Below are 26,541 nucleotides of genomic sequence, written 5' to 3'. Positions count from 1 at the left end.
GTGTGGTAACCCCAAGAAATTTCTAAATAACTTCGTAGAAATCATTTCAATTTTGAACTAAGCTTTCTGAAATCTGAAGTGGCACCGTGTAGTGTTTAAAGGAGCCATCGTGTACTTTGAAAGAACTAGGATTCAGTATCTCAGCCAGCTCCATTACAGCCCCGAAAGATGTTTTTTTAACGAAAAAAAGCAAGAATTATTTAAAACTTTCAAATTTTGCGCCACAGTGACGTGTTATGAGCGAGAATGACGTCATACGGGCCAACAATAAAATATAATGTTCAGTGCGTTAACTGCACGTTAGCATTCAAGTGATGCGGTCAAATGGAACTAGGGGCCCCATTACAGACGTCCAGTCATGTGCCGTCGCGACAGATCAGTTAGGCGGCCGCCAATCGCACAAACAAGGTTCCGTGACGTCATACAAAAGTTGCGGGAAATGGGCCAGGGGGTCGCGACTGCTTCACACGTTTTCTTTCATATCTCCGTTATTTGTTCGAAGATTGCGATGATATTGGTATCATTGTTCTCGGGACTAAGCAGTCTTTCTAATAAGCCCAACTTGCATTTTGTCTTCATGGCTCCTTTAAACATGGAACTTCCGTTCGCTTACTAACAGCCCCCTAACTAACTAACAGCCTAACAGCCCCCTGTGGGTTTCAATGCGTGATTAAGAACAACACAAGGGAGTGGGAAAGACTTAACTTTATTGCTGTTCTAGCTAGGAATTCACAAGTTTTAAAGGCGTCTTTTCATCACAAATGCATTTAAGCGCATGCTGCTCCACGGCTCACTGTCACGGTGGCCAGCATTCCTTTCGGCAGCACACTAAAGGCCGGTAGATCTAAAAATTCGCTTTCAAACGCTCCAGGGTGTTATATATATATATATATATATATATATATATATATATATATATATATATATATATATATATATATATATATATATATATATATATATATATATATTGTAGTAAGCATGTTGCGCCCATGAGAACTGTGATGCTCAACCTCCACCACAAATTGTAAAGGAGATAGTCGGCGTTCCGGTAGAAGGCTGGGCTCGTTTATTCACGAACGAGGCGTCGACGCAGACGGGGTGAGCCGAAACGACCAGCTTTACGCGAGACAGACGGTGAACGAGCGCGTCCTCTTCCTCGAGCGGCCTCCGGCGCAGCATATCCACGTAGGGGGATTTGCCCGTTGTGGCTGATGCTCATCACAGTTCTCATGGGCGCAACATGCTTACTACAATATATATATATATGAGGTCGTGGGTTCGGATCCCACCCGGCGGGCATTGTTTCACCACTTTCTTTCTGACTCAAAAAATTCTTCATTTTCTGTCTATGACGTAACGCATTCCCCCCTTTTGCTTTCCGAGGTTTTCTAATATATCCCTATCTATATGTATACATATATATATATATATATATATATATATATATATATATCAGGGTGTCGAACCGAAAAAAATACCGGTTCGGTTACGGTTCGGGTTCGGGTGAAATAATTTCGTTCCGGTTCAGTTCCGGTTCGACAAAATCACGTACCGAACCGGTTCACGAACCGGTTCGGGAGCTTGAACCGGTTCGCGAACCGGTTCGACGAGTTGAATTATCACTGAAATTAGAAAAAAACATTTACTAGTTTAAAACGACCGTCAAGTCAAAACACAAACAAAAATTCAAAATTCTGCTGTTCCCCAAGGGCAGTGGCGCAATTGCAAAGCAAACTTTAAACAATCACGAGATATTAGAAAAACAAATGAAGTGGCGACGATTTACCACCTTCTTTCTCGCTCACATTATGTTGTCCCAGCGACTATTCATAAAGCCACCGGCAAGACATATGACGGTGGGATATATTTTCTGTCCTTTCCTTTTTTGTTGAAATCGCAATCGTCGCTATGCAATCACCCATCACGCTAACCTTGAAGCTTGAAATTTAGTCCTGCGTACTGGCGCGTTCAAATACCAGCGCTTAATACCAATAGCGCACATTTTTTTTTATATTTGTAACAAAACAGAAAAATCCTACAACAGGCACATAAATACTACCAATGAATTAGAATATTTGGTCACCCTGAATAATTTGTTAGCTGTCACCTTATCGAATGTGTTAGCCACACTTTTGTTAAAAGTAAGCTTTAGTTAATGCTCAGTCACTGCATTATTGCTCTGACCACTGCAATTCCTTTTGCGATACCGAAAGTGTGCATTACAATCAGTATGTCATCGTACCGCCTGAACCCCTACCATCGTTCCGTGTGCTACATTGCGGAATCTTACAACAGATAATGCGGTTACAAAATGAAAGGGAAATTTGTCACGCGGAGCATGAGATGGGACTTTTTGGGTAGACGCTCTTTAATTCGTCCACAGCAGTACTCCCCTCCGGAACGAGTCGCAGTAGAAGCAATGTAGCGAGTTGGGCAAACGGCTTAGCAAACGGCTTAGCCACTGAGCAGCTCCTGCGGTCACACTTGTCAAGTATTAATAATTTGCAGGTGTCGGACCTTTTAAACAAATTATGAAATGCAAAAAGTTTGCACACATCGGGTGTGAGCTTTCGCTGTTGCGCAGTGGAGCACTCCTGCAGCCTGATTGCTCCAATGAAGTCGCAACTAGGGAAGGGCAAAGTCGTTTTATATCCCCTGCAAGCTGCCGAGAATGACATTTCGTTTGGTCAGCTTGCACTACGCTCGCGCCTCCAGCAGCAACAGACCATTGCTACAATGGTGCTAATTCATTTCCCCTGTTGTTACATAGAGCGTGATAGTGTTCAATTGTCGGGAGGGGAAAGTACCCGAGCAAGTACGAAGTTGATGGTACGTGAAAGAAAAAAAGGCCTGAATTGCATTTACTGTGCAATATCAACAACAGAGGGTCGAACCATTTCGGCATGAACCGGTAACCGTTATTTTTTTTTCGGTTCAGTTCCGGTTCGGGTTCAGCGCGCTCAAAAAATAACGGTTCGGGTTCGGGTTCAGTTCCGGCAAAAATATCGGTTCAGTTCCGGTTTACGGTTCGGTTCGGTTCCGGTTCGACACCCTGATATATATATATATATATATATATATAAATATATCTTGGGAGATTTTGGGAGATTAGATAAGGCTGTATCTCTGCTCCGTGCCTTTATGCATACTTTTTTCTTAACAGATTCCCATGCTTTTATCGAGCGTCAACGCGGCTTTATTCTTCGCCTTTATGTTGGCGATCGCTTTTCGGAGAACCATCGAGTACACCAGGCTTCCTACTGAGGTAAGCGAATGCTGCCATTGCTTTTAATTTGTTTATAAATTCACTATTCAGGCAGCATCAAGTAGAGTTGCCTGGTTTGAACAATAATAAATGGCCGTTATAATGACGTCCTATGGGAACGGGAAGCTGACTTGATTATCAGCAGCAATTCGTGAAAAGCGGGGGCAATTCGTGAAAACCTCAAATATAGCGAATTAATTATAACCAGGGTTTACTATACAGTTTATATTGATATTGAATAGCATTCCATTGCACGACCAAAAATAGTGTGAGCAGCTTAATCGCCGCAAATTCTCTAAGGAGGTTCATATGGGCTCATAAGAATTATGTAGCGATGGACCTTTGGTAGGATTGTCTTTATATCGGAAGGGACAGAGTTGGCGGATGTTCAACCCGTCTTCATGAATTCCCCTCGTAAAGTTTATGTAGCAGAACTCTTGTGACAAGACGCGAGGGGAGCATTTTAGGTGAATAGACACAGAACTTCGTGTGTGTAGATAAAGTAAAAGTAAATAACTATAAGTAAGTAAAGCAACTGGAAGTAAGCTAAAAACGTAGATACCAAATGTCAATCACGCTGTTGTGAGCCAACGCCCATTTGTCAACAAACAGCAGTTCTCTCACCAAGTGGCGTTGCCAGAAATATTTTTCGCGGGGGGTTAACCCACTCCAGCAAAAAAGATAAAAAGAGAGCCTGCACCCAAACAATATCTGGGAAATTTTTATGCTTTAACACGGAGGAGTGGTGAGTTATCTCGTTCACTGCAATGTGCACTAAAAAATACCAGGGCACACGCGACTCCAAGGACTTGATTCGTAATCGGTAAATAACAAAGAGGAAATGCAGCGCCCAAAAAATTTCGGGGGTGTTCTGACACCGAACCCCCCCCCCCCCCCCTCCTATGACTACACCACTGCTCCCACCACACCCCTTGACCTTTCACCGTGATAGCAGCGCCCCGCCTCTCATTTTGTACTGACCGACGGTGGCAACTATGCTGATTTCATGAAACACCCATTCAGGTTGGCAGCTTTTGGTACGGTGTTCACTGCGGACATAGTTTCGGAACAGAGTTAAAGGAAAGTGGAAGCAATCAGCGCTCTTACACCTTGTCAAGAGGGAAGTCCAGCTGATCTGGCCACTCTGTTGGCATTTGCTATCTTTGGGTATTTACTATGTTGAATTATAAGGACAGCGGTGCGATCTCAACGTCACGGGCAAAACATTGGCTGGGGATGATGAAACTCCCTAATGTGTTATTTGGGCGCAGCAGCAGTGCGCTGTGGCAGAATTCACTCGTGGGGCCTCTCGACGGCAGCGATGATGAGCCTCGGCGTCGGCGGCGCGAAGTGCGTCTCAGAAAGGTACCGCCAACTGCGTCTTAACTTTTTCGCGACCGCCGGAAAATTGACCGATTTTAGGGGTCCAAGGAAACATTTTTTTTTCTGCAAAAGAATTGGTTAGGCACTAATTGCAGGTACAGAAAATGCAGATTATTTGACGGCCTTTTCAATAACACCAGTTTTTTTTAAATGTTTTCATATATCATAGTTGCGAAAAAATATCAAAATTTTTTCAAGTTGTCGAAAAAAAATTATACAAAAGGAGTTGTGTATATCAATCCACCGGTAGTATAAAATAATTACTGTATACATTTTCTAGGGAAACAGTTCAAAAACACGCCCTAGAAAAAATGCCGACTTGCGCGGAACAGTTTGCAGATACAAAAAAAAAAATATTAACACGCACGGTGCTCATGTCATGCGGTGAAGCCTAACCTCCAATTCGAAATGTGCAATTTCGGGTGGTTCCCTGGAAGAAATCTGGCGGTTCCATATTATCAGAGGCACCAATTTGTCCCCACATAACGTAAAAACATCTTGTCAATGACTGACTTTACATTTACAGCGAGCACAATATTTGGGACAAGCACGCGATGCGGAAAACAAATACATGATGTTGAAAACGGAACTCCGTGGTTGATAATTGTTGACGTTCACGGTCAGTTATCTCCCAAAACACAAAGTTGAGCTTTATTATCTTCTTCTTACTCGCGATTGTAGCCTTGCTTGCAGGAATGAGGTGCGATGCGCTAGAATCGTGCCCTGCAAACTTTGGCTGCATGGAGGAATGTTTGGCCGAGTAGCTGTTGCGCGATAAAAAGATCAACACAACGAGCCTTCTCCATTGCAGCGCCACCTAGCATTTTGAAATGAAACCGTACAAAAAATTATCGGAGACTCCATCCGAATAGACAGTTCAACTAAGCAGCAACACTAGACCCCCGTAGATACCCTCGTATGTAAACGAAACTGGCAGGCGAACAGCTGGCGGTGTGTAAGGCCAGTTTGAAGCGCTGTCCTCGTCGGAACAGATATGTGGCGACTGGGTGTAATCTTTTGACTTGCATCTGAAGTTCTTGTCGCAGAAATCTCGCTAGGGTTTGGGGAAATCAGGAGCGGCGTGCTTTGTTCGAGGATCAGTCGCGGACGCTCAAGGCGCCATGGCAGGTAGCTTTGAAGTTGGGTAACTGCGTAGTAGTGGCGGTAGTGTTAGTGGCGCTAAGTGGTAGTAGCGCTAAACCTTCCCGATTCAAAAACAAAACCGGAACTGTTCTAAACTATTCGCGAATGGCCTGGGGTACGTAGAACCACCACACAACTTAGAACAACGTGCGCGCAGGCAATAAAACTGCCTAAAATCATAAAGTTGCTTTGCAAACCGGCACTGCTTGACATTTTCAGCCGATTTCTGGGATTATTAGTCAGAGTGCGAACCTGACGGTTCAAAATCGTTTTCTAGTTCACCATTCGCGCGCTGATAGCAAAAAAAAAAAATCTAACGCTGGGGCAGAGTAATTACGTGTGGCACGCGTTCTTCGTTGGTAGCAGTGACGCGTGATGACCACGCCCCTTTTCCAGAGCCAGGTGATTCAAACGCGTGTCAAAAGTCGCGTTTTCGTTGCCAAAATGAAAACAAAACTGATTTTGAAAGACCATTTTCTGATCTAACTCCAAACACCTTTATTTGTTCGAGCAACGCCTGAACGTTATGAAAAGGCGCTCCCGAAGTATCGTTCAAATTGAACGAATTTGAATTGGCGCGGTTGCGAAAGAGTTAAGCGAGCGCACATCATAGTCACGCGCACGGCCCCCTCACGTTCTCGCCAAGCGCCGCGCTGTCGAGCGCCTCGTGCGGGCACAGCCTACTGCCCCCTCCTCTCCCCTACCGCACACTTTGGGAGAGCGCTGGCTCGCGCCGCCACGGTGAACCACCCTCCGCTCCCAATTTCGCGACACTCTCCTCCTTTGCTTTCTTTCATCGTTCCCCTTTTCTTTCACTTGTCGGTCTTGCCATCGTTCACTCGGTTATGCCGACAACGCGGCTCAGCACAGAGACTACCGCCAAAGGGCTGCGCCCTAAAAACGCATGCGATTGGTGGGTAGAGTCAATGACGTTTAATTACAGTGTGGCCACTCCAGTCACGGCGCAGGCTCTACTGCACCGTACAGGTGGCCGCCGAAGAGCGCGCAATATGGCGTACTACCCGGAGGGAAAAGACGCCGCTCGTGGCGAGGAGTATACACGGCTCAGGAAAGGGGAGCATAGAGTGAGGCTCTAATCATACTCCCTTCGTAGGTGGCCTTGCTTGAACATCGAAGCTATAATTAAATGGGGAACACAATGCGGGAAAGCCAGTTTACACACACCAAGCATACACAGATATCCTTAAACTCTGCTTCACCTCTAAACACAAATGCATTGCTAGGGAGATGTTCCTCTAAAGCGATATACGCCTTCTGATATCAAAATTGAAGAACCTTAGCACCTCTTTTTTTCACATGCTGACTGTTGGTCAAAGCTCGGTGTGACGCCGAAGACGATCTGCTGAATCCTGGCCATACACTGCTTCGCCGTAAAAAGATTTGTTCCTGGCAATTATGCAAACGTGTGTATTCAGTTCAAAAACGTTTAATGTCATTGAAACTTTTATATATAAGTGCATTCTGAGAAAAATGTTCCCGTTAAATGGGCATAAAGTTTCTGGGCTCTACTGTCTGTCCCCATTGCAGGACGACTGCCATGAAAAAGACACAGCGTGGTTGAAAGGAAAGCAACCAATCAGCGTACGGTCCACGGATTCTACTTTGGCTCTTTGGCCTGAGGAGGGAAGAATAGCGTTCGAAGGCTTCACGGCATCCTACAGACCCGACTCGCTGCCAGCCGTTTTGCAAGATGCCTCCTTCGTTATCAAAGCTCACGAGAAGGTACGTATGTACACCAGCAAGATGACAATATTCCGTTCCAAGATAGGCATAAGCAAAGCACACTCGGTTCGATGCGTAACGGTAAATAAACGTGTTGATGTGCTGGGCACCGCTCGTAAACCAACCAAAGGATGTCGAACCACGCTTATTTACCCCCCAAAAATGCGCATCAACTAAGAGAACATTTAACAGTACGAAAATTAAACACAGTTTTGCCCAGTGTGAAATCTGCTGAAACCGTGGAGCCGCATGTTCTCTATACGTCAACGGGCGCTCTTGCGAGTACGGCATCGCCGTCACCGCACACATTCCGTAGTTCGCGCTAACGAATCGGCAGCTACATGTCAGCCGCGGGGAGCTCCCTCCCCTCGACCTCCCTCACCGGGAAGGAGGGGTACCTGCTCCTGCGAGACCACTGCGCCACCTATCGGCGGGTGTGGGAACCAGTTTCTACGAGGCACGGCCTCCGCGATCGGCTGCCGACGGCGCGCCGCCGGCAGCCGATCGCGGAGGCCGTGTACGAGGCCACCGGCGAGTCTGGGAACCGGTGCCTCTACGCCTGCGCGACGCACGACCTCCACCAGGCGGACGAAAAGGCTCGATCTTCAACAGCTCTGCTATTAAGAAAAGCACTGAAAACCTAATGAGTAAAAAAATCTGGCATCGCTGGGGCTCGAAGTCACGCCATTCGAGCTAAAACCGCGCTAAGACACCTGGGCACTGAGGACGAATAGCAGAGCTCTGTTGGTTGTTGCCTGAGAGAATAGGAGAACGGAATATCGCAGCAGGATGACCTTTTCAGTTCATAACTTAGCGTCACTAAATAAAGGCTTTGAGAGTATCGGCACTCTGTTCTCTCATTGTTATGTGCCGCCAAGATTTTGATAGGTCGGTCGGCACCACGTGATATCTGTTTACGTATGGGCGCAGCCGTTTTGTTTCCGGGCATCTCTCCTCTCACTCTCTCTCTGCTGCGCGGACGCTAGAGCGGCCGGTCACACTCTGCCGGTCACAACCGGCGGCGGTTTTGTTGGGAGAGATTGCAACACTGCAAGCCAGAAACAAAATGGCCACCAGAAGCTGCCGGGTGCACGAAGTGGCGGTACTCTTAAAGGGACCCTGCAGCACTTACCATCGACTACTAGGAATGTATTTTGGGGTAAAGTCTATTGTCCCAGCAGTCTCCTCCCGCAAGAATTATGAAAATACGTTCACTATCACCGAAACTACGCGCGATCAGAAATCGCGCGTATTCGTTCCCTCTCAACTCGACTGCGGACAACGTGACGAAAGCTGCGCGACCTCTCCCGGAAAGGGGAGCGACAAGCGGCGTTCTCTTCTGCGGCCTTCGATATATCTCATGCCGGGGAGTTTTCTTCCTTTCTCCGCAACGTGGAGGGGTCTATTTCCGGTCTGGTGCCGCAAAAAAGCAGGCAGAGCTACCTGCTGACAAGCGTGCGCTTGGGCTGGTAGGGCGTTTTTTAAGCAATAAACGTTTGTTGTCGAGTGGTCTGTTTGAAAGTGAAGTAGTGAGCTCATCACTCAAACTCCGCGCGCACCCAAAACAGAAAAGAAACGGCAAAACTGCGCCTACAGGTTCAGGCATAGAAGAGGTTCGCACACAGCGCCGACGACGGCGGATCGTCACAGGAAATGCGAGAAATTAGCCGCAAAGTTGACCAGTGACAGCCGATCGGACAGACATGGCCTCAATGACGTGGTTTAGGCCATGTCAGGGGTGCATAATAAGGAGAACTGAAGAGAGCGCGGTTGGTTTTTCCGCGTCTTTTATAGCGATTTGCGAGCTCACCGCTTTACGTGCACGCGTAATATTTGGCTCAGGTATTTCTGGTAGTGTAAGCTAGGCGTCGCGCCGGTTTACTTGCTCTGCTCTAAGAGTGTTGCAGGGTCCCTTTAAGCGTAGCGTATTTAGTGACGCTATCATCACCCTTGCCCCCGCCCCTTAGGTGGGAGTGGTGGGTCGCACAGGCGCCGGGAAGTCCTCGCTCATCCTGGCCTTGCTTCGGGTGCTGAGGCCGTCCCGAGGGCGAATCATGATCGACGGCGTGGATGTGGCTTCGGTTCCTTTGCGAAAGCTGCGCACGGCACTCACAGTGATTCCACAGGTGAGTGGCACCGTAGGTATACAATGTTACTGTAGAATTCAACTTGAATGAACGTGAAAAATCTGTCCTTACGTGCATTCATGACGAAAATTTCCCGGACCATGTGCGGGATTGCCGGTTTCACGGGGTCTCAGTTTCGCCGTTGCAAATGCTGTATAAAAAGAGTAGTTAATTGATTAACTCTCGATTCGTCGTAAAAGCACCCGGATTAGGTACTAGGCTGGCATGTGGGAGAGACAGTCCTCGATATTTACTCTTGGGTAGTCTCGAAACATTCACTTGTGGTTGTATGCGTTCTGCGTTGCTTCGGCTGCTAAGGCTGTCGAAAAGGCGAATTGGGATCGACGGCGTGGATGTGGCTTCGGTTACCCCGCGGAAGCTACGCAAAGAACTCACAGCGATTCCACAGGTGCGGAAACCGTAGGTTTACAATTTTGCCATGGAATTCAACCTAAATCCTCTTGAAAAATCTGTCCTCACGTACAGTGAGCACCAAAAGTTTGCGGGTAACGTAGGGGTTGCCGGTTTCACGGGGTCTCAGTTTCGCCGTTGCAAATACTGTATGAATAAGATCAGTTAGTTGTTTAACTCACAATTATTCTTAAAACACCCGCATTAGGTACTAGGCTGGCATGTTGGAGAGGCAGTCCTCGCAAGTTACTCTTGTGTGATCTGGAAACATTGATTTGTGGCTGTACGGGTTTTGCGTTGCTTCGGCTGCTGAGGCCGTCGGAAAGCCGAATTGGGATCGACGGCGTGGGTATGGCTTTGGTTACCCTGCGGAAGTTACGCACAGTATGCACAGTGATTCCACAGCCATGTGGAGCCCGCACGTATACATTGGAATCACTGAGAAGTTCACCGCGCTGTTTCTTCGCTTGGTAACACTGAAAACCGCCATGGCCGCGATCGCTGTGCCTGCGCATGCTTTTTGCGCCTGCATCTCGAAGAAGAAAAAACTGTGGTTGATTCCTCGGTTATAGAATCGGCAAAACACGAAAGTGACATGTGCAGCGAAATCTGCAGGTGACCATGATTTGCGGGTCAGCGGCTGTCTTGTGGGTGTGCTTGGCGAGCGACGTCCTGCTGGCGGGTCACTTCAGCAAAGGTGTTCTGGCGTCATTTGCGTGAAGGATATGACGTCAGTGAAGTCTTGGTGTATCCCGGCATAATACACTTTCATGTTGAAATATAAAACCCGAAAACGAACAACCCAAAGTACAACTTACTCTTTAGTACTAAAGATTGCTTCCCCGAAAGAAGACCCTGTGTGCAGGGGTGCACCTTTACAGGCCGCTTGCTTCGTTGTACTGGCGTCAGTTCCGTGACGGATATGACGTCACTCAAATGTTTGTGTATCCCGGAATAAAACTCTTTCGTGCTAAAAAACACCAGCGTGCATCGTCTGCCGCGTTTCAACACGATTCTCGGTGGGGGCGTCGACAGATGTTATTAATCGTAGTCACCTCATGTAGTGGCTCTCTGCTTGCCTTCGAATACTTAGCATCCCCGGAGACTGAAACCGCGGCTGCGAACGAAAGTTACACGACGCACAAGAGGCCGACGCTGCAGTTGCGTGCGACCCGGAATGTCGCCACAAATGCGTATAATGCGTGGTTGAGAACAAAAACCAAATTTGCCTTTGAAGAAATGTCTCACGCGTGCGCCGATTTTAATACGATGGTATAGCGCTACTGCTGGTGCATGCGAGGCCGTCTACCGAGCCATGCCACGCTCGTACTTCCCAGCCGACACAAGCGCTGGCGAATCGCAAGCGACCTTTAAAAAAATCGCTTAAGTTAAGGCAAAATTTTCGGCAACAATATTTCTGTTGTTGTCCTTGAACAGGTGGCAGACGTTGAGTGGCAATCGGCTTTCACTTACATATGCACGCGACTCGGTCCATCACGACGCTGCCCCGCAGCTGCGCACATACGCAGACTCTGAAACTTTGTAGCGTAAGCTACACTGGCCGAGGTTGAGCAGTTTCGCGTGGACCTTGAAAGGCCGCCCTGCGCAAGCGTGAGGAGCATTGGATTGGTTGGGATCGGATCGGATTGGATTGGATTGGATTGGATTGCATTGGATTGGCTTCGGTTGCATTTGGATTGCATTAAATTGGATTGTGTTGGATTGCAATCCAATCCATTTCGAGAACGGGTGTGTAGAGAATTTGGCCTGCACGTTCGCCGGTGTGAGCATTCCAGAGGAGTGACGTCATAGCCGCGGTCAGCCACGCAGACGCACTGGCGCCCTCGCGTGCCTAGCTGTGCGCCTCAGTTCCGCAGTAGCCAAGTCTTACGCTGCGCCGGAGCCGCTTAATAACAGTTTCGCGTGGCTCCTAGAGAGCCGTGCTGCGCACGCGCGAAGAGCAGTGACTGGACTGGACTGGGCTGGACTGTACTTGATAGGATTTGAAATCGTTTTAGCAGCAGTAGGCATGATAACAGCTAATCCTAGACAACGAGGAAAACTAGGAATAACCAGCTGAACCTTAGCTCACTCTACGTATATCCTGGCACAGCCAAGCTAAGCCACTGCTGCTAATTTTTAGATGCGAAGATGCTCGGGGCTTTGTCCCTCCCTCCCTTGTTGTTGTCCGCCGTCCGCACTCTACTGCGCATGCGCGTCTCTTCAGCCCCGTCAGCGTTTGGGCTGACGTCAGCGCAGTCCACTATAAAAAATAAATGGTTAGGCGGCGCCCGGTTTCGATCCCACGAGTCTCTGGCCGCAATGGGAGGTACGTGGCGCTCTTCCCACTGCGCTACAAACCGAGACGGGAGCATGTGCTACGAACGCACCTTATGTCCTTAACTCATTCAAACTACGTCAACTACTGATACAACGAAGGCACGCGAAGCGGAACGTCAACGGAAACGACGAACTGAAAACTTTAGAGGAGGATGTTTCCTCCGGGAAAGATGTGGCCGGAAGCGCCACGCGCCTTGCAGCTCAACCAGAGAAGAGGGCGAAGAGGGCGGACAGTGGGGTAGGAGCGTGAGCACGCAATAAAGAAAGACGAGAACAAGGAGGTGTTCGATCAGGTAACGCGGGTGTCGGTCTCTTCGCTGTCTCTACATTTCTCTACATTTCTCTGTCTCTACATGGAGGTTCACACTGCGTTTCCATTCGTGTTCCGATGAATGAAACAACATAACGGCAATACAATGGAACCTACATGGAACCCCCATGATGCTTCGCATCCTCCTCATGGTTCCCCACGGGAAGATGGTGTAATTCTTACCGTTCTCCCTAGTCGGGCACAGATTTCAAATGTGACTGGCGATAAGTAGATCGTAGGGTGCTGCACGTAACAGTACATTGAAATATCGTTACTACGAACCCCACATTAACAAATTTTTCCCATTTACAAAAAGTTTTGATATCCCCTCCAGATTGCCTATATTTTCAATGGAAATATTTTTCAGAACTATGAATTTCAGTTTTTAGCATATTTCAGAATAACGCACGTAATTTGTTTCTTCTTTACAGTCGAGGAACATCATTATTTACAAATTCAGGTAAAGTAATAGCGCCACAAGTCTCGTGTGAAACAGAAACCGCCGTTTCGGTGTATCTTCACCCAAATGGAGTAGCTATCATCGCCATCATGTTGATTGCCAATTGCTAGCTCCATCACAAAGCTGTAGTTTTGTGTGCACCAACCCACCCAGCCTTGGCTTTGCCCCTTTTCTCTTTCGTTGCTTTGGGTGTCAGTCGGTGGCCGGTCGGTGGTTGGGTTGTTTCTCACGCTATTCACGTGTGCGGTCAGGTATTTCTTTGTTGTGAGTGATCTTGCTGCGAAGTTTGTGCGAGAACCAAAGATGAATGCAGCTAGCGACACAGGCAAGAAGAAGCGACAGCAGTCATGGTACCGACACGAACGAAGACGTATGTGGTTCAGAGAACACAGAAAAAGAGGAGATAGTCTCAACAATTGATGTTTTACTGCACATGACCAAAGTCCACACTTTCATCGCTCGTTGCGAGGATGTACACGATGAGGTAATGCGCAGAGTGAAATCCGTCGTGCGTGCTCCGCTCTCTAGAAGAAAATAACTGATTTCTTCAAATAAAGCTGCTTCGAAGTGAGTGCAACGTTTTGATTTTGAAGTTTGCGTGTCTGCACACGCGTATACTTCCAAGGAACGTCATTTTATCTCCTACGTATGAGCACTGGCATAGAGCCGCGGCTTTTTTATTAAAAGAATATTCAAAATACCGAATGACTTTGGGCGGTCCCGCGTGATTCGTTGTATCGAGATTTGACTTTATTTGTCGCCGAGGTGTTAGTTTGCGGTCGGTTGGGCATAGTTTGGAACTCCGAACAGCTTGTTGTAGCCTTGTGCTTTGCCTTTTCGGCCGCCAGCACAGACATGTGCTTCCATCTTGTGGAGTCCAATGTAACCAGTGTGGCGTTGCCTTAGCAAGCATTGAGCGACTCTGGAAACACAGACGCTTGGCGGCGCACGCGCATGGCTGCCCGCTTGCGGCCCACGCCAGTGAATACAACCTATACAGTTTTACCACGAAGTACAACTTGACCTTACGTAAAACATTTTGGCTTCATTTACAATCGTAAGGAAAAGTTCTGGACCCTGTGCGCGATGGCCGTTGTTAGGGTACTCCTATCGCGTCATTGTAGCCCAGAAAGTGTAGTGATGGATGTACTTAACCAAGAGTGCTTTTTTCGGCTATGTTACGCGCTATTTTTTTCGGATTGTTGGTTTCTACTCAGAAAACTTTGTCTCCCTTGTTCGGTTACGTGTTGCGCTGTACTACGCGAGTTCTCCGCTGCACCACAGTGCTGAATGTATCCATATGTAACCACTCCTGCCTTGGCTGCCAACATATGGCTGGCAGTATATTACAAATAAATAAATTTAACAAATAGTGTGCGTGTGAGTGGTTTTTTCAATCAATTTATGAAATTGACATATGCTCTACAATTCTTCTCCTTTTAACGCTCATTTGGCACTGTCACAATTAAAACGTCTGGCGCGCTACCGCTGCAGGATACTTATGTTACGCCAACTTCTTGCGTTAGGTTATTCACTTCGATGACAAACTCCATAGCGACTAGCAGAACTTAGATTAGTAATATGCCTATAGCTCCCGTGTTTCACGCAGGAGCCGTACCTAATGAAAGGTACCCTGCGGGAAAATCTGGACACCACCGGTAGCCATTCGGACGAACAGATCTGGGAGGCGCTGAGGAAGGCGCATTTGGCAGACTTTGTGTCCAAGCATCCGCAGGGTCTGCTGCTGGAGATCGACGATGGCTCTGAGAATCTCAGGTATGGGCAGCACCCGAGTACACATTTTTTGGACGGCGGGGTCAACTGGGGAGCGAGCACGATGTCATACCTCGTGAAGCCCTACCGTATTGGAGATGCTGAGAAAATAGAGCTGGGACAGAAAAAAATGGCCGCGTATCTGCTCCTTTCGTTGCAAATGTCGACGAAAGATGATAGTCTACTGGCGCACCTGCCAAGTAAATGCCTCCCTTCTGTTTCCTTCTCACCTCTTACGCTGCTCCTCTCCCGTCTCGATCCTCCCAAGATAAACACGCTAAAGGTTTGCTAAAGGTACTTTAAATGTACCGCGTTTCACTGCTCCAGGCCGGGTGTTTCGATGTCAGCGCTGCCGTACGGCGGAGACGCGCATGAATAGAGGCACCCTACTACAACCTTTCTGAGAACCACGTTTCCCTACTCCACAAGCGTGCCAAGTGGAACGTGGAACATATCAAGTGGAACCTTTCGTTGCTGTTGCCTTTTGATTTCTTGAATGCCGCCAGGAGCTATAGTAGCGTGGGCAAAAGCAGGGAACGGTTTTCTGCAGTGGATGTAGTATTTCATCTATCGCAAAATCCAAGCCTCCATAATTTTTTTAATAAAGGAACACTGCAAATATCACTTATGTATTGATTTTTTGTCTTATATTTTGTTCTTGTTCAACAGTATTGACAAGTATGAACATTGACACCGGACTGTGGGTATATAAGGCTGTGGGTATATAAGACTATTGCGCAGAATAAGTGTTACTTTGTCCGGATTGCTGAAGCGAGTCACAGACAGACAGACAGACAGACATACAGTCGTACTAAAATTTCTGCGTTTAAGTACCCCAAGAAAGACTTCCTTCCTTAAAAATTAAAAAAAATCCTGGAGAATTGCTGCCATTGATGTGGCAGAGGCGAAACGCAATGCATCATGCTTTTGTCTGTCCAATCTGCGCGTTGTTAAAATAAATTAGGACAGGTGTGTCCTTGTTTAGAAGGGTTAGCCAAATATTTCTACGGCATAAAACAAACATGCAGAAGTTAGACTGCTGCTGGCGATATATTTTACTGGCGATATATTGCGCAACTTTCATCTCTTGTGGTGACTTCAGCCACAAGTGTTCCGGTATCAGTGTTATGAATGTATTCTGAAAAGCTGAGATTAACGCATATCTCTTTAAAAGTAGTTATGAAACTCAGCGCATAGGTAAATGCAAAGCGCGAAAAATGTTCCGGATTTTTAAACCTTTGTGAGCGTGCCTTCGTGGCACCTCACTTCGGACTTGCTTGCGGGCCCCTTTCCATGACACTAACCATTTTTAAACACTTGCGCCAGGAGTGTACATGCACGTACGCACAAGAAAATTAAATAAAAGTTCCGTTAAGAGCATTTCATTCCTATTATAAACGTATACAAAAGGTTGAGACTAAAACTGGTGCCCGTGCGTAGTAACAGAGGAGCACCGTCCAATAACCAGCTTTGCGAGCGCTGTGGTGTCAATACCGGGTTCTCAAAAAGCTTCATCATGCTGTGCAGGGACGTGAAGTTAGACAAGTTCATTGCGTTTCCAGTACCTTATATAAAGAAACATTAAAGTGTTCAAAAAAGACTCAACTTCGCGCATAATTTGTTCAGAAAATCGGGGGTCTTGGGGATTGCGGGAGTATGCAGCCAGGCGTTATGTAATTGTGTTGGCTGGGACGGCCTGTTTGCGACCGCGTTATCAGAATTCGTAAAGAGGGGCGTGGGGGTGCAGTTGGCTCAATGCCATAGCACTTCCTCTTGCCGTTTAGCCGCACGTCACCCGTGCACTGCGAGAAAGCCTGTCGCGACTAGCGGAGGAGTGGGTTCGTGATTGCGGCGGCCGATCGCAGGTGCTCCAAGTGTGCTACACCTGTTAAAAGTGCTATATATGCAGTGTCTATGTTGTGCTGTTGGGCTAGTTGGTGCATTATGTATCACGAAACTTGCGCTGAATAGACATACACAGACGAAGGAAGACGGACGATTGCGCATCGTCCGTCTTCCAAGGAAGACGGAGTGAGTTGCTCATCGTCCGTCTTCCTTCGTCTGTGTATGTCTATTCAGCGCAAGTTTCGTGATACATATGCAGGGTCTAACTTTACTCAGAACTGGTTGTAAAGAATATAGCTCTCATGTATTTTTGGTGGCGCTTTTCCAGTTTTTAATTTCATGTATCCGAGTTCAGTGAAACAACTGTTTCTTTTCGTTTTAGAATTTCGAAATACTTCGGAAATATTCGGAGTTTTCCAATAGTGCTCGCTTCACTTCGGTATTCGAAGCTTCCAATATCCGCACAGCTGTGCTTGCTTTTAAATTTACCTGCTGTTGTCGGTAAGGACGACCATCTTTTTCTTCCAATTTTTTTGTGGCGGTGCAGTGCTGGCCAGCGCCAACTCGTGTGCCTTGCTCGTGCTCTTCTCCGGTCACCGAGGGTGCTCCTCTTGGACGAGGCTACGTCCCGTATGGATGGAGACACTGACAGACTCATACAGCGCACCCTGAAAGAGTGCTTCTTCTCATGTACAGTGCTCACCATCGCCCACAGACTAAACACCGTTCTGGACTGCGACAGGTGGGTCAATAGATGCCGTCAGTCATTTGTTTATGGGAATCAGAGAAACTGCCGAATCGGAGTTCGTGTTGTGCAGCGATGACAGCAACCTTTGCAATATTCATTACTCCGTGATTTGTGGGTCGATGGGCATCGCCCCGCGCAGCCAAGTCGTGCAGAAACTAAAGCGTCACATCAGTCGTTTTAAAGCTGTTACTAAGGGCATATTCCAATGCATGCAATATGTTAGTTCTCCTTTCAGTTTTCTCTTGACTGATAAAACCACACCGGGAAGACCCTTTACAAGCAACATTAGTGGCTTTCAATTGGTCAGAACTCCTGTCACCAACATTCACTTCGTCAATCCATGTGCTCTTCATGCCGTTTCTTTTTCAACGATTTTTCAAGGATTTTTCAAAATTTTCAAGAATTTTTCAACAATAGCGGTATCGTGTCAATGCTGCTTTTGTAAAAGTGCTGCATTGAAAAGCCTGGTGCCCTTCGCAGTGCACAATCATCGTTCCTAACTTTTTTCCTGGTATTCCTGTTTCTCGGGTAACAATACGCAGCAAGTTATTAAAAGAATGTTGAAGTGCATTTTTCCAAACGTGGGCATTGTCGTCATTATAGTTTAACCCACCTACTTGTACCGCATTATTTCACTGCTTGGATGAAGTCTGAGCCTTGCTGTATCTGCAACAGTCGACAAAAGAGAAGACACCATGTGCTGTTCTAACCTCCGCACCAACTACCTCAATGATGACACATTGGTTTTCAAAGTGCCTTTTCCAATCCTTGGGACAAAGGTGGATCTCCTGTCTGTTTAATCGTTAGTGAGGAAAATCTAATAGTTTATTCTCAATGAATTTTCAATGGAAATTCCCTCTTTGGTTGACCTCACTGGACTTCTACTAGCCAATAAGCGGCTAGAGACGAAATAGATACGGTAGATTTAAACAACCTCTGCATTTTCCAAATATCTGCTATCTCGTTTTTGCAGGATTCTCGTCATGAGCGAAGGAAGAGTGGCCGAGTTTGGCACGGTAGCAGAGCTCGCCGCCAACCCCGACTCTGCGTTCCGGGCAATGACGCAGGCGGCCGGAATCGACCTCCCAGCTCGGCGATATGGATTCCGTTCCAGCCACGCCTGAAACCAAGGGCTGTTCTGGAGAAATAACTCGCAACGAGTGGCTCTGGACTGATTTACGAGTAGTGTGTTGAGTAGGAGGAATAAATATTTATTTCACGAGCGCTGGTGCTGCCGTTAGGACACCCGCCTGGTGGGGGGCATCCCTAGTCCTGGATGCCCTGGCCTTGGCTGGCTTGGGGGTTGGGGGTGTAGGCCTGGGGTTTGTCCGCACTCCCATACTGACGGCATAGGGTGTAAGGGACAAAAATTACAGGGGACCGGGTATATGGTGGGGTAGATGGCGTTAAGAAGGATGCGATGAGGATAGGTGTTCGTATTCTTCGGAGGATGGTGGCTTCTTGTCTCGATAACTCCGGATGTGGAGCCGGGAATATTCTTCTGCTTTGGCGATAGTGGGCCAGAATATCTCCATATTGTACGAGAGGTCCCGTTTTGGGAGCAGCAGGTGACGCTTGTCCCTCGTAGATAATGGCCGGGAGTACATGCGCGCGGGCAGCGGCATGGGTAGCCTCATTACCAGCGAGGGATGTGTGTCCGGGTACCCAGACGATTTCTATTTTGGATAGCTGACCCCTGGTTTCGAGGATGCGGAGGACTGTTTTGGAGATGCGTCTACGTAGATAACTGTGGAACGCTGCTTGTGAATACGTAAGCACTGTGCTGGCGTCCTCACAAGTGGTTGCGGAGGGCAATAGCCACTTCCTCTGCGGTTTCTGTCTGTGTTGTACGGACGGTGAGGCAGGTCATCTCTTGCCCTGCTGAATTTGTGACGGATACCACGTCGGCTGGCCGCTGAAGATGCTGAGAATGAGTTCTGTTTCATAGTGGGTTCTGGTATATAACACTGGACTTCGGTTACACTGGGTTATAACTGAGTTTATTATAAAGTATAAAGTGATAATCAATACAAGCGACTACATAGTTGAATCACAGAAGAGTAAGTGAAGTGGCCTGCAGGGCCCGGACGTAATTCGATGTCATATGCTCAAGGTTCCCCGCGCTCCGCCGCACGGAAATGGAGAGGAATTAAATTAATGAGGCTTCGTGTTCGGGGCTGTTAACCCCTTCGGCTCTCATACATCATGGACTAGGTCCCGCCGTCTACGCACTCGGCTTGACTGCGTGTCGCTATCTGTTCTTCGCGTGACAAGATCCAACACAATTGCTTTCACACGCGAGTAGATATCTCGAAGCATCACAACTAAGCGACAAGCTCTGGACAGCCGAGCTTCCCGGCGAGCGCAGCGCCAGCCGTGGCAGACCCTGACAACTATGGATCGGTATAGCCGCGCCGACCACCTTCAGCATTCGTAAACGCTCCCTCGCAAAAACGTTTGTCATAAGGATATTTGCGTGTACACTAAAAACTCGATCGAACTAAACCCGATCTTGCCAATTTCCCGATATAACGAACGAATTCGTATTCGCACGCAGGTGCCAATATGACTAAATGCTTTTGTGAACTCGAGCTAACGAAATAGATTCGGCGTCATTCCCGATTTAACGAAGTATTTCGAGTTCCACAAGAGCTCAACACGAGCAAGAAGAGTATGTCGCGCTCAGCTTCTGGGAACACCTTCGTCGGCTTAACGAGGTGGCAGTAGGTCTGAGCTTCCACGACTATCTGAGCGCCGACGCAGACGCCGACACGACAGATGTTATAAACGATGAAGAAATCGCAGAATTAGTTTCCGACGCACGAGAGGTGTCAGAGGGGGCTGACGACCCAGAAACTCCTGTATTTCCTGTGCCCGCTCCAGGCCAGATGAAGGGCGCTACTAACTTGCCCAGACGCTTTGCTGGCACTCACGAAGGAACCGAGGACGCGTTGAACGCGCTTGCGTGATGGGAAACGTTTGTGCACCCAATGGTAGCCCGACAAATAGCAGCCCGACGCGCTAACCAGTAGGCTAGGGAAATCATTGAGGCGGCCGAAACAGCACGTCTCGGGGAACGTTGCGTGCCCGCACCGTCCGTGGCCTTGTCGCCTAAAGAGATTAGCTATTTAAAGCGGTGGTTTGGTTCCACCTCAGTAAATGCCTCCTGCTGCCTTTTATCGACGTCACATCATTGTGCGAACAATTTTGTGTGCAATTTTTATGATGTCTTGCTTCTGTTCTATTCTTTTCTTCGTTTACGATACTGTCCCGCTTTCCTGTTTTAATTCGCGCATTTTTTTCAATAAGCTCAGTTGGAAGTTAGCGCTTGTGCCCATCGCCTCTTTTTGTCCCCGCCCGTTTTTCGCGCTACACGAAGTCCTGGATTACCGCTACCAACCAGCCCAATCGCAAACTCTGCTAAGCTTTCGACAACCTCGAAGGTCGGTAATAGTGATCTTTCGACTCAAAGGACATTTCGACCAATAAAAAGAACGTCGTGTAGCAGATCAATAGTGGCATTTGAGTGGCAGGACATTCGTTTCAAGGGCATTCGAAACGCCCGTGTAACACGGGTTAACCGCACGTTTCTGAGTTGAAGGCCACAATGCACTCACAGGCCTACGGCGCCGTAAGTGGCGTTATAGGTTCGCGCTAGAATCGTAATCCAGTAGTGTTACTTCAATTATTATTCGTTCCATGGCCCGTTGAGCCAATCTAAGCTTGCTTCACAGGTGTTTAGTAAGGTGCCAAGTTCCAGCTCCGTATACGTCATCATCGGCAGTATGCACTGGTTGTACACTTTTAAGTGAGAGAGGTAGCTTACTTTTCATTAATTACGAGTGATTTCCGAGTGCTCCCTAACCCATACATATTCTGCATCGTATTTCTCTTTCGTGGTGTGGGTCAGCACTAACGAACTGTTCGAGGTAATTGTATTCTTTTACTTCCTCCAGTGTTTAGTCTCCTAAGCTGAAGAAAACGCTTACAACATGCGTATTCCTACTTTAGATATATTCCTATTTATGTTGGATGGGGAAGTTATCGCTTTATAAAGTGTTGTGCCCGTACATCGCTTATATATGTCGCCTAGATGTCCTATGTAGGTATCTTCTATTTCCTGGTCCTTTGATGCTTTTACCACGGCTGTGGTTTGTACGAAGTACACTCTTCCTCATAGTCTGTAAACCACATGTAAAGAATTTGGTGTATTCGTATTCTGAGGATTTTTCTATCACTTGATTCGCAATATGAATGTGAGCCCTGGTTGAGTACCCTTTCCTAAATCAAGCCTGCTCTCTGGGTTTCTGGAAATCCAGGTTGTCTCCAATATGGTTGCAAACAACCGCATTATAAACAACCTATCACCCGACTGCTGGTAAACAACTGAGAGTAGGCTGATGGGCCTGTAATTCTTAAGGTCCTTGGCATCCCCTGTTTTTCAAGCAGAATAATGTTCGCCTTTTTTTCAGGCTATGGACACTTCTTAGAGCCCTTCAGCATCCCGAACATTGTGCCGCAAGCTATTCCAGTAGTAAATCTCCTCCCTCCTTCAAAAAATACACGATCATGCCGTCGTCACCTGCAGCTTTTCCTTTTTTCATGTCCTAGAGAGCCTTTCCACTGTCTCTTTAGTAATTAGTGATACACCGCAAGTAAAGCATGTACTCTCAGTAGTTTCCCCTGATCTAACGTCGCTGGCATACAGCCTGGTGTAGAATCGTTCTGCTATTTTTGTTATTTCGTCCAAGTTGTGCGCAATGTTACCCTCCTAGTCTCGGAGTGCGTACATTGTCTTTGCCGATGGCAAGCTTCCTCTTAGTTGCCTTCAAACGTCCTCGTATTTGCAGCCTTTCCTCGATCGCTGCCATCTTATATGCACGAATGTCGTTTTTCACTTGTTAATTTAGAGCTCTGCCAACTCAATGTGATCCACCGCACTTGACACTTTGTTCTTACGTTTGGCAATCAGTTCCTTTGTTTTCTTAGTCAATTCTCGAGTTTTTTGGCTACGTGCTGCTTCTCCCACACCTGCTGCGGATTCACAGATTGCCGTTGTTATGTTGCCATTTAGCCTTTCTGCACTATCCTCGTTCTCCCCGTTTAGAAGTGGAACTTTGTTTTGGAGAGTTATTTTAAACTCCCCCGTCTTGGCTCTAATTGACTTTATGCAGGGTTTCTTACTTTTCACGACTCTTTTGAGATTCACGCTTACCTTGCATCTAACCATCCTATGGTCGCTGCTGCAAACCTACCTTAGAAGCTTTACGTATTGCATGTTGGACCTCTGGGTCCTCCAGCTGCGGCGCGATGCTCAGGAAGGGGAGCGACACGTCGTGATCCGATGAGGCTTTAATGGAAAACAGAAGAAGAAGTGGAGCGAGCCGACGCAGCCACAAGAGCATGCGGCAGCTCGTGAAAAGCAGCATGAAATGATGATGATAAGTGTCTTCTGCTCGGAGCGAGGAAGTCACAACAGTCTCCCCCGCCGACAGATGACGCTAGGTGGCTTCCAAAGGGTGGAGTAGCTGTACGGGGCGCTTGACGGTAGTGCCGCAGGGCAAACGGAGATAGCAGGATCTGACAATGCCGTCTCGTCCGGCGATCAACTCTTCGATTCGCGCCAAAGTCCACAGTTGTCTTGGACGCTGTCGTTCACCTAGTAGAACAATACGGTCCTTCTTCAATAAATCTGTCCTTTTAGCTTTGTTGGATGAGAAATTCCGAAGCTCATTAAGGTACTCTTTTAACCAACGTGACCAGAAGGCTTGCAAATCTTCTCTTTTGCGCCAAAGATTCTTTAGTTGATCGGTGGTCGAGTCGGTGTTGATTGTTGGATCGTAAAACCCACCCCACCAGGGAGCGCTCGGGCATATGAATTTCCATTCAATTGCTGAGGATGAGAAGAAGGCAAGCACGTCGGGGTTTCTAATCGTTCTCCAAAGCTTCTGAAGTTCCTTGGAGGTCTTGACAAATGTTCGTGCATTATCACTATACACAGTTTGACAGAGACCACGTCTGGATATGAACCTCCGCAGGGCGCACAGGAAACTTTCCGTCGTCATGTCTGCCACTAATTCCAAGTGAACAGCCCTTGTTACTGCGCACGTAAAAAGGGCGACATAGGAGCGCTTCTGGCAATGCGATTTGATGTACAGGGGTCCCGCAAAGTCGACTCCGGTCACCAGAAATGGAGAAGCTTGCTTAAAGCGGTCTTTGGGCAGCGAAGGTGACACTTGCTCGACTGGTTTAGCTTGGAGGCGTTGACAGACGACACACCGTCGTATTGCCTTCTTCACCGACTGCCTCGCATTCAGAATCCAGAATCGTTCCCGGACTTGTGTCAGAGTATCTCGGACTCCTCCATGGAAGACTTTTGCATGAGCATGATGGATTATCAATTTCCCGAGGTGAGAGTCCTTCGGCAGTAGGATAGGTTGTCGAGAGCAGTAAGAGTCGTCAGCATTCTCTGCTCTTCCTTGCAGACTGTGCAGACGCTTGTTTGCAACAGCGTAATTATCACACAGATCAACCCTCTCCTTCCATGGTAACGCGACTTCGTATCGCTGGCCTTTCTTCGAGATGGTGTCTTCGAAATTCGTCAGCACTGAATCATTGCTCATCGCTCGTTCTTCTTCGGCCTTCATTCCGATGCTTTCAAGGTCCCAGAACCGAGTCAAAAGTTTTGAGATCTCTTGATCTTCAACAGATGTTCGAAGAACAACAACGTTGGCACACTGAATGATGTCGGCTGCAGCAGGCAGTGGACCTTGAACAGTCCATCCTAGTTTGGTCTCTACGGCCTTCAACTTTCCATGCACAGGCCTCACTGCACCGGTCACTATCTCCCAATAATAATCTGACCCAATGAGGACCGCAATCTGTTTATCCTCCACTCCTTGTACCGAAAGAGCCTTCGTATCGATGTGCATATTATTCATCTCCCTTACAACTCTTTCTTCTGGTACAGGGATGCTTTCGCTGCAAATCGTGTCCACTTCCAGGGCTTCGATGCTGACTGGACGTTTGTTGTCTGCAGCGAAAAGGATAACTCGCACCTTCTTCATCGTTTTCCGTGTGTGTTGACCTCCAAACACGCCAACGGTAAGCGTCTCCTCTTCAAGCGGTTCGCAACCCAGTCTCTGAGCAGCATTCGCAGTAATAAAGCTTCGCTGACTTCCTCCATGGAAGAGAACTCGGTAGCGCCCGGATGTTGTCGTGCCTGCTATTTTCGCTGTGAGAGTCTGCAGCAGCACGACTGAGCCCGCTTGCTTTGAGACCAAGTTGACAGGGGTCGAAGTAACGTTGCCATCGTCGTTCTTAGTGCTGTCTGAGGCACACACGGACGTTACATGCCTCTTCGAGCACTTGCCACATTTAGGCTGGCTTCTGCACTGTTTAACCATGTGGCCCTTCTTGATGCAACGGAAACATCTTCCGGCTTTGGCGAGCATCTGCTTTTTGCGTGATAGGCTCAGTTCCTTGGAATCGCAGGCATCGGCAGAGTGCTTTCCAGAGTGGCAAAAAAAGCACCGCTGCGGGTCGGTCGCTGAGCCTTGCAGCGCAGAGGTTGTAGAGAGGTCACGCGGATGGTTGGCTTTACGTCCATCTTCTGGGGTGGGATGAATTTTCTGTGCGGTGTTTTCAGCAACGGCTTCTCGACACATGAGCTGATGTTGGAAGAATTCCAAGAGCAATTGAAGCTCCTGGTCGGGCTGGCCCGTTTGACCGGTCGAGTCGCCGAGTTCGTTTAACGAAGCATCAACTGTGGAACGTGACGTCTTTAGCCCCTCATGGAACCGCAGGACCATGTCTGTCGGTAGAACCCTTAGCAGGATTTCCCGAAGCATGGTGCAGTATGTCGTGGAGCTCGTGCCAAGTGCCTTGAGGCTGCGAATGTGCACCTGGACCCGATCGTAAAGTTGCCTCAGTTGTCGGACGTCGGATGACGATGACACCGGCTTCAAGTCCAGGAGGCCTCGCAGATTATCTTGCACGATGATGCGGTCATCTCCGAAGCGCTGTTTCAGGATCTCGATGGCGTCCTTGTAACAGCCATCGGTAGCTTGCAGTCCGGCTATGGCTGATGCAGCTGCTCCAGTCACGAGGCTGCTCAAGTAGTTAAACTTGTCAGCCGTGCTGAGCTCGTCGTTGTTGTGGACGGCTGCCGAAAACTGTGTCCAGAATCGCTGCCACGACCTGCGGTTCCCGTCAAATTTGAGGAGCTCTAGCTGAGGAAGCTTGCATTTGCCAGTCGGTGATGGGTGGACGGTCGTCGGACGTGGCGTTGAAGACCGGGACTCTTGCAGCTTGAGACGAAGGTTCGCGGTAGCGCTTACAACCTTGTCGCGGTATTGTCCCGCGTCTGTCGTCTCGCTGTGTACTAGGTCCTCCGGTGTCTCTTCAAAGATCGCCTCGTCCAACTTCTCTATCTGGCCATAGAATGCATTTATTCGTTCGAGCAGTACACTCACCGCTCCTGCCGTCGCCTCTCTGTTTCCACTTATGTGGCCTTCCGCTTCTGTTAGAAGGCCATCAAGTTGCGCCCGTAGGCTGCGGCGTCGTCGAAGCTGTCGTTCCATTCGGTCGCACGCAGCTGGGAACTCGCCAAGATCGCAGGCGCCGCGTTTTTTTCTGGGCTTTCGCGGCTCCGTGCGTCGATGGGCTTGGCGTCGTCTAGAAGTCCCGGGTTTTCGGCACCATGTGTTGGACCTCTGGGTCCTCCAGCTGCGGCGCGATGCTCAGGAAGGGGAGCGACACGTCGTGATCCGATGAGGCTTTAATGGAAAACAGAAGAAGTGGAGCGAGCCGACGCAGCCACGAGAGCATGCGGCAGCTCGTGAAAAGCAGCATGAAATGATGATGATAAGTGTCTTCTGCTAGGAGCGAGGAAGTCACAACATTGCACAATACCTGGGCTGTTACTTAGGATGAAGTCAATTTCGTCTCGTGTTGTACCATCAGGACTTTTTCATGTCTATTCCCTTTTCT

General features: G+C 48.1%; 2 protein-coding genes across 2 annotated transcripts in view; one reads left to right on the top strand and one right to left on the bottom strand.

Moving 5' to 3' along the window:
• Positions 1–18,727, top strand: part of LOC144139726 (multidrug resistance protein mrp-7-like) — a 51,375-nt gene extending 32,648 nt beyond the window's left edge. The window contains exons 11-16 of the mRNA XM_077672008.1: positions 3,167–3,268; positions 7,343–7,537; positions 9,505–9,663; positions 14,794–14,960; positions 17,350–17,544; positions 18,524–18,727. Of these exons, the coding sequence (XP_077528134.1) occupies positions 3,167–3,268; positions 7,343–7,537; positions 9,505–9,663; positions 14,794–14,960; positions 17,350–17,544; positions 18,524–18,674 (969 nt within the window). The 3' untranslated portion in view covers positions 18,675–18,727. The remainder of the gene's footprint in view (positions 1–3,166; positions 3,269–7,342; positions 7,538–9,504; positions 9,664–14,793; positions 14,961–17,349; positions 17,545–18,523) is intronic.
• An 89-nt stretch (positions 18,728–18,816) lies between these two features.
• The window catches only part of LOC144139725 (uncharacterized), a 30,024-nt gene continuing 22,299 nt past the window's right edge, over positions 18,817–26,541 (bottom strand). The window contains exon 8 of the mRNA XM_077672007.1: positions 18,817–18,891. Within this exon, the coding sequence (XP_077528133.1) occupies positions 18,817–18,891 (75 nt within the window). The remainder of the gene's footprint in view (positions 18,892–26,541) is intronic.

This window comes from Haemaphysalis longicornis, unplaced genomic scaffold (genome assembly GCF_048455015.1).
Source record: "Haemaphysalis longicornis isolate Haplotype H1 unplaced genomic scaffold, Haemaphysalis longicornis Haplotype H1 scaffold_5, whole genome shotgun sequence".
In the NCBI taxonomy this organism is placed as follows: domain Eukaryota; kingdom Metazoa; phylum Arthropoda; class Arachnida; order Ixodida; family Ixodidae; genus Haemaphysalis; species Haemaphysalis longicornis.
The sequence above is the reverse complement of the archived record's forward strand: the minus strand, read 5'-3'. Positions and strand labels throughout refer to the sequence as shown.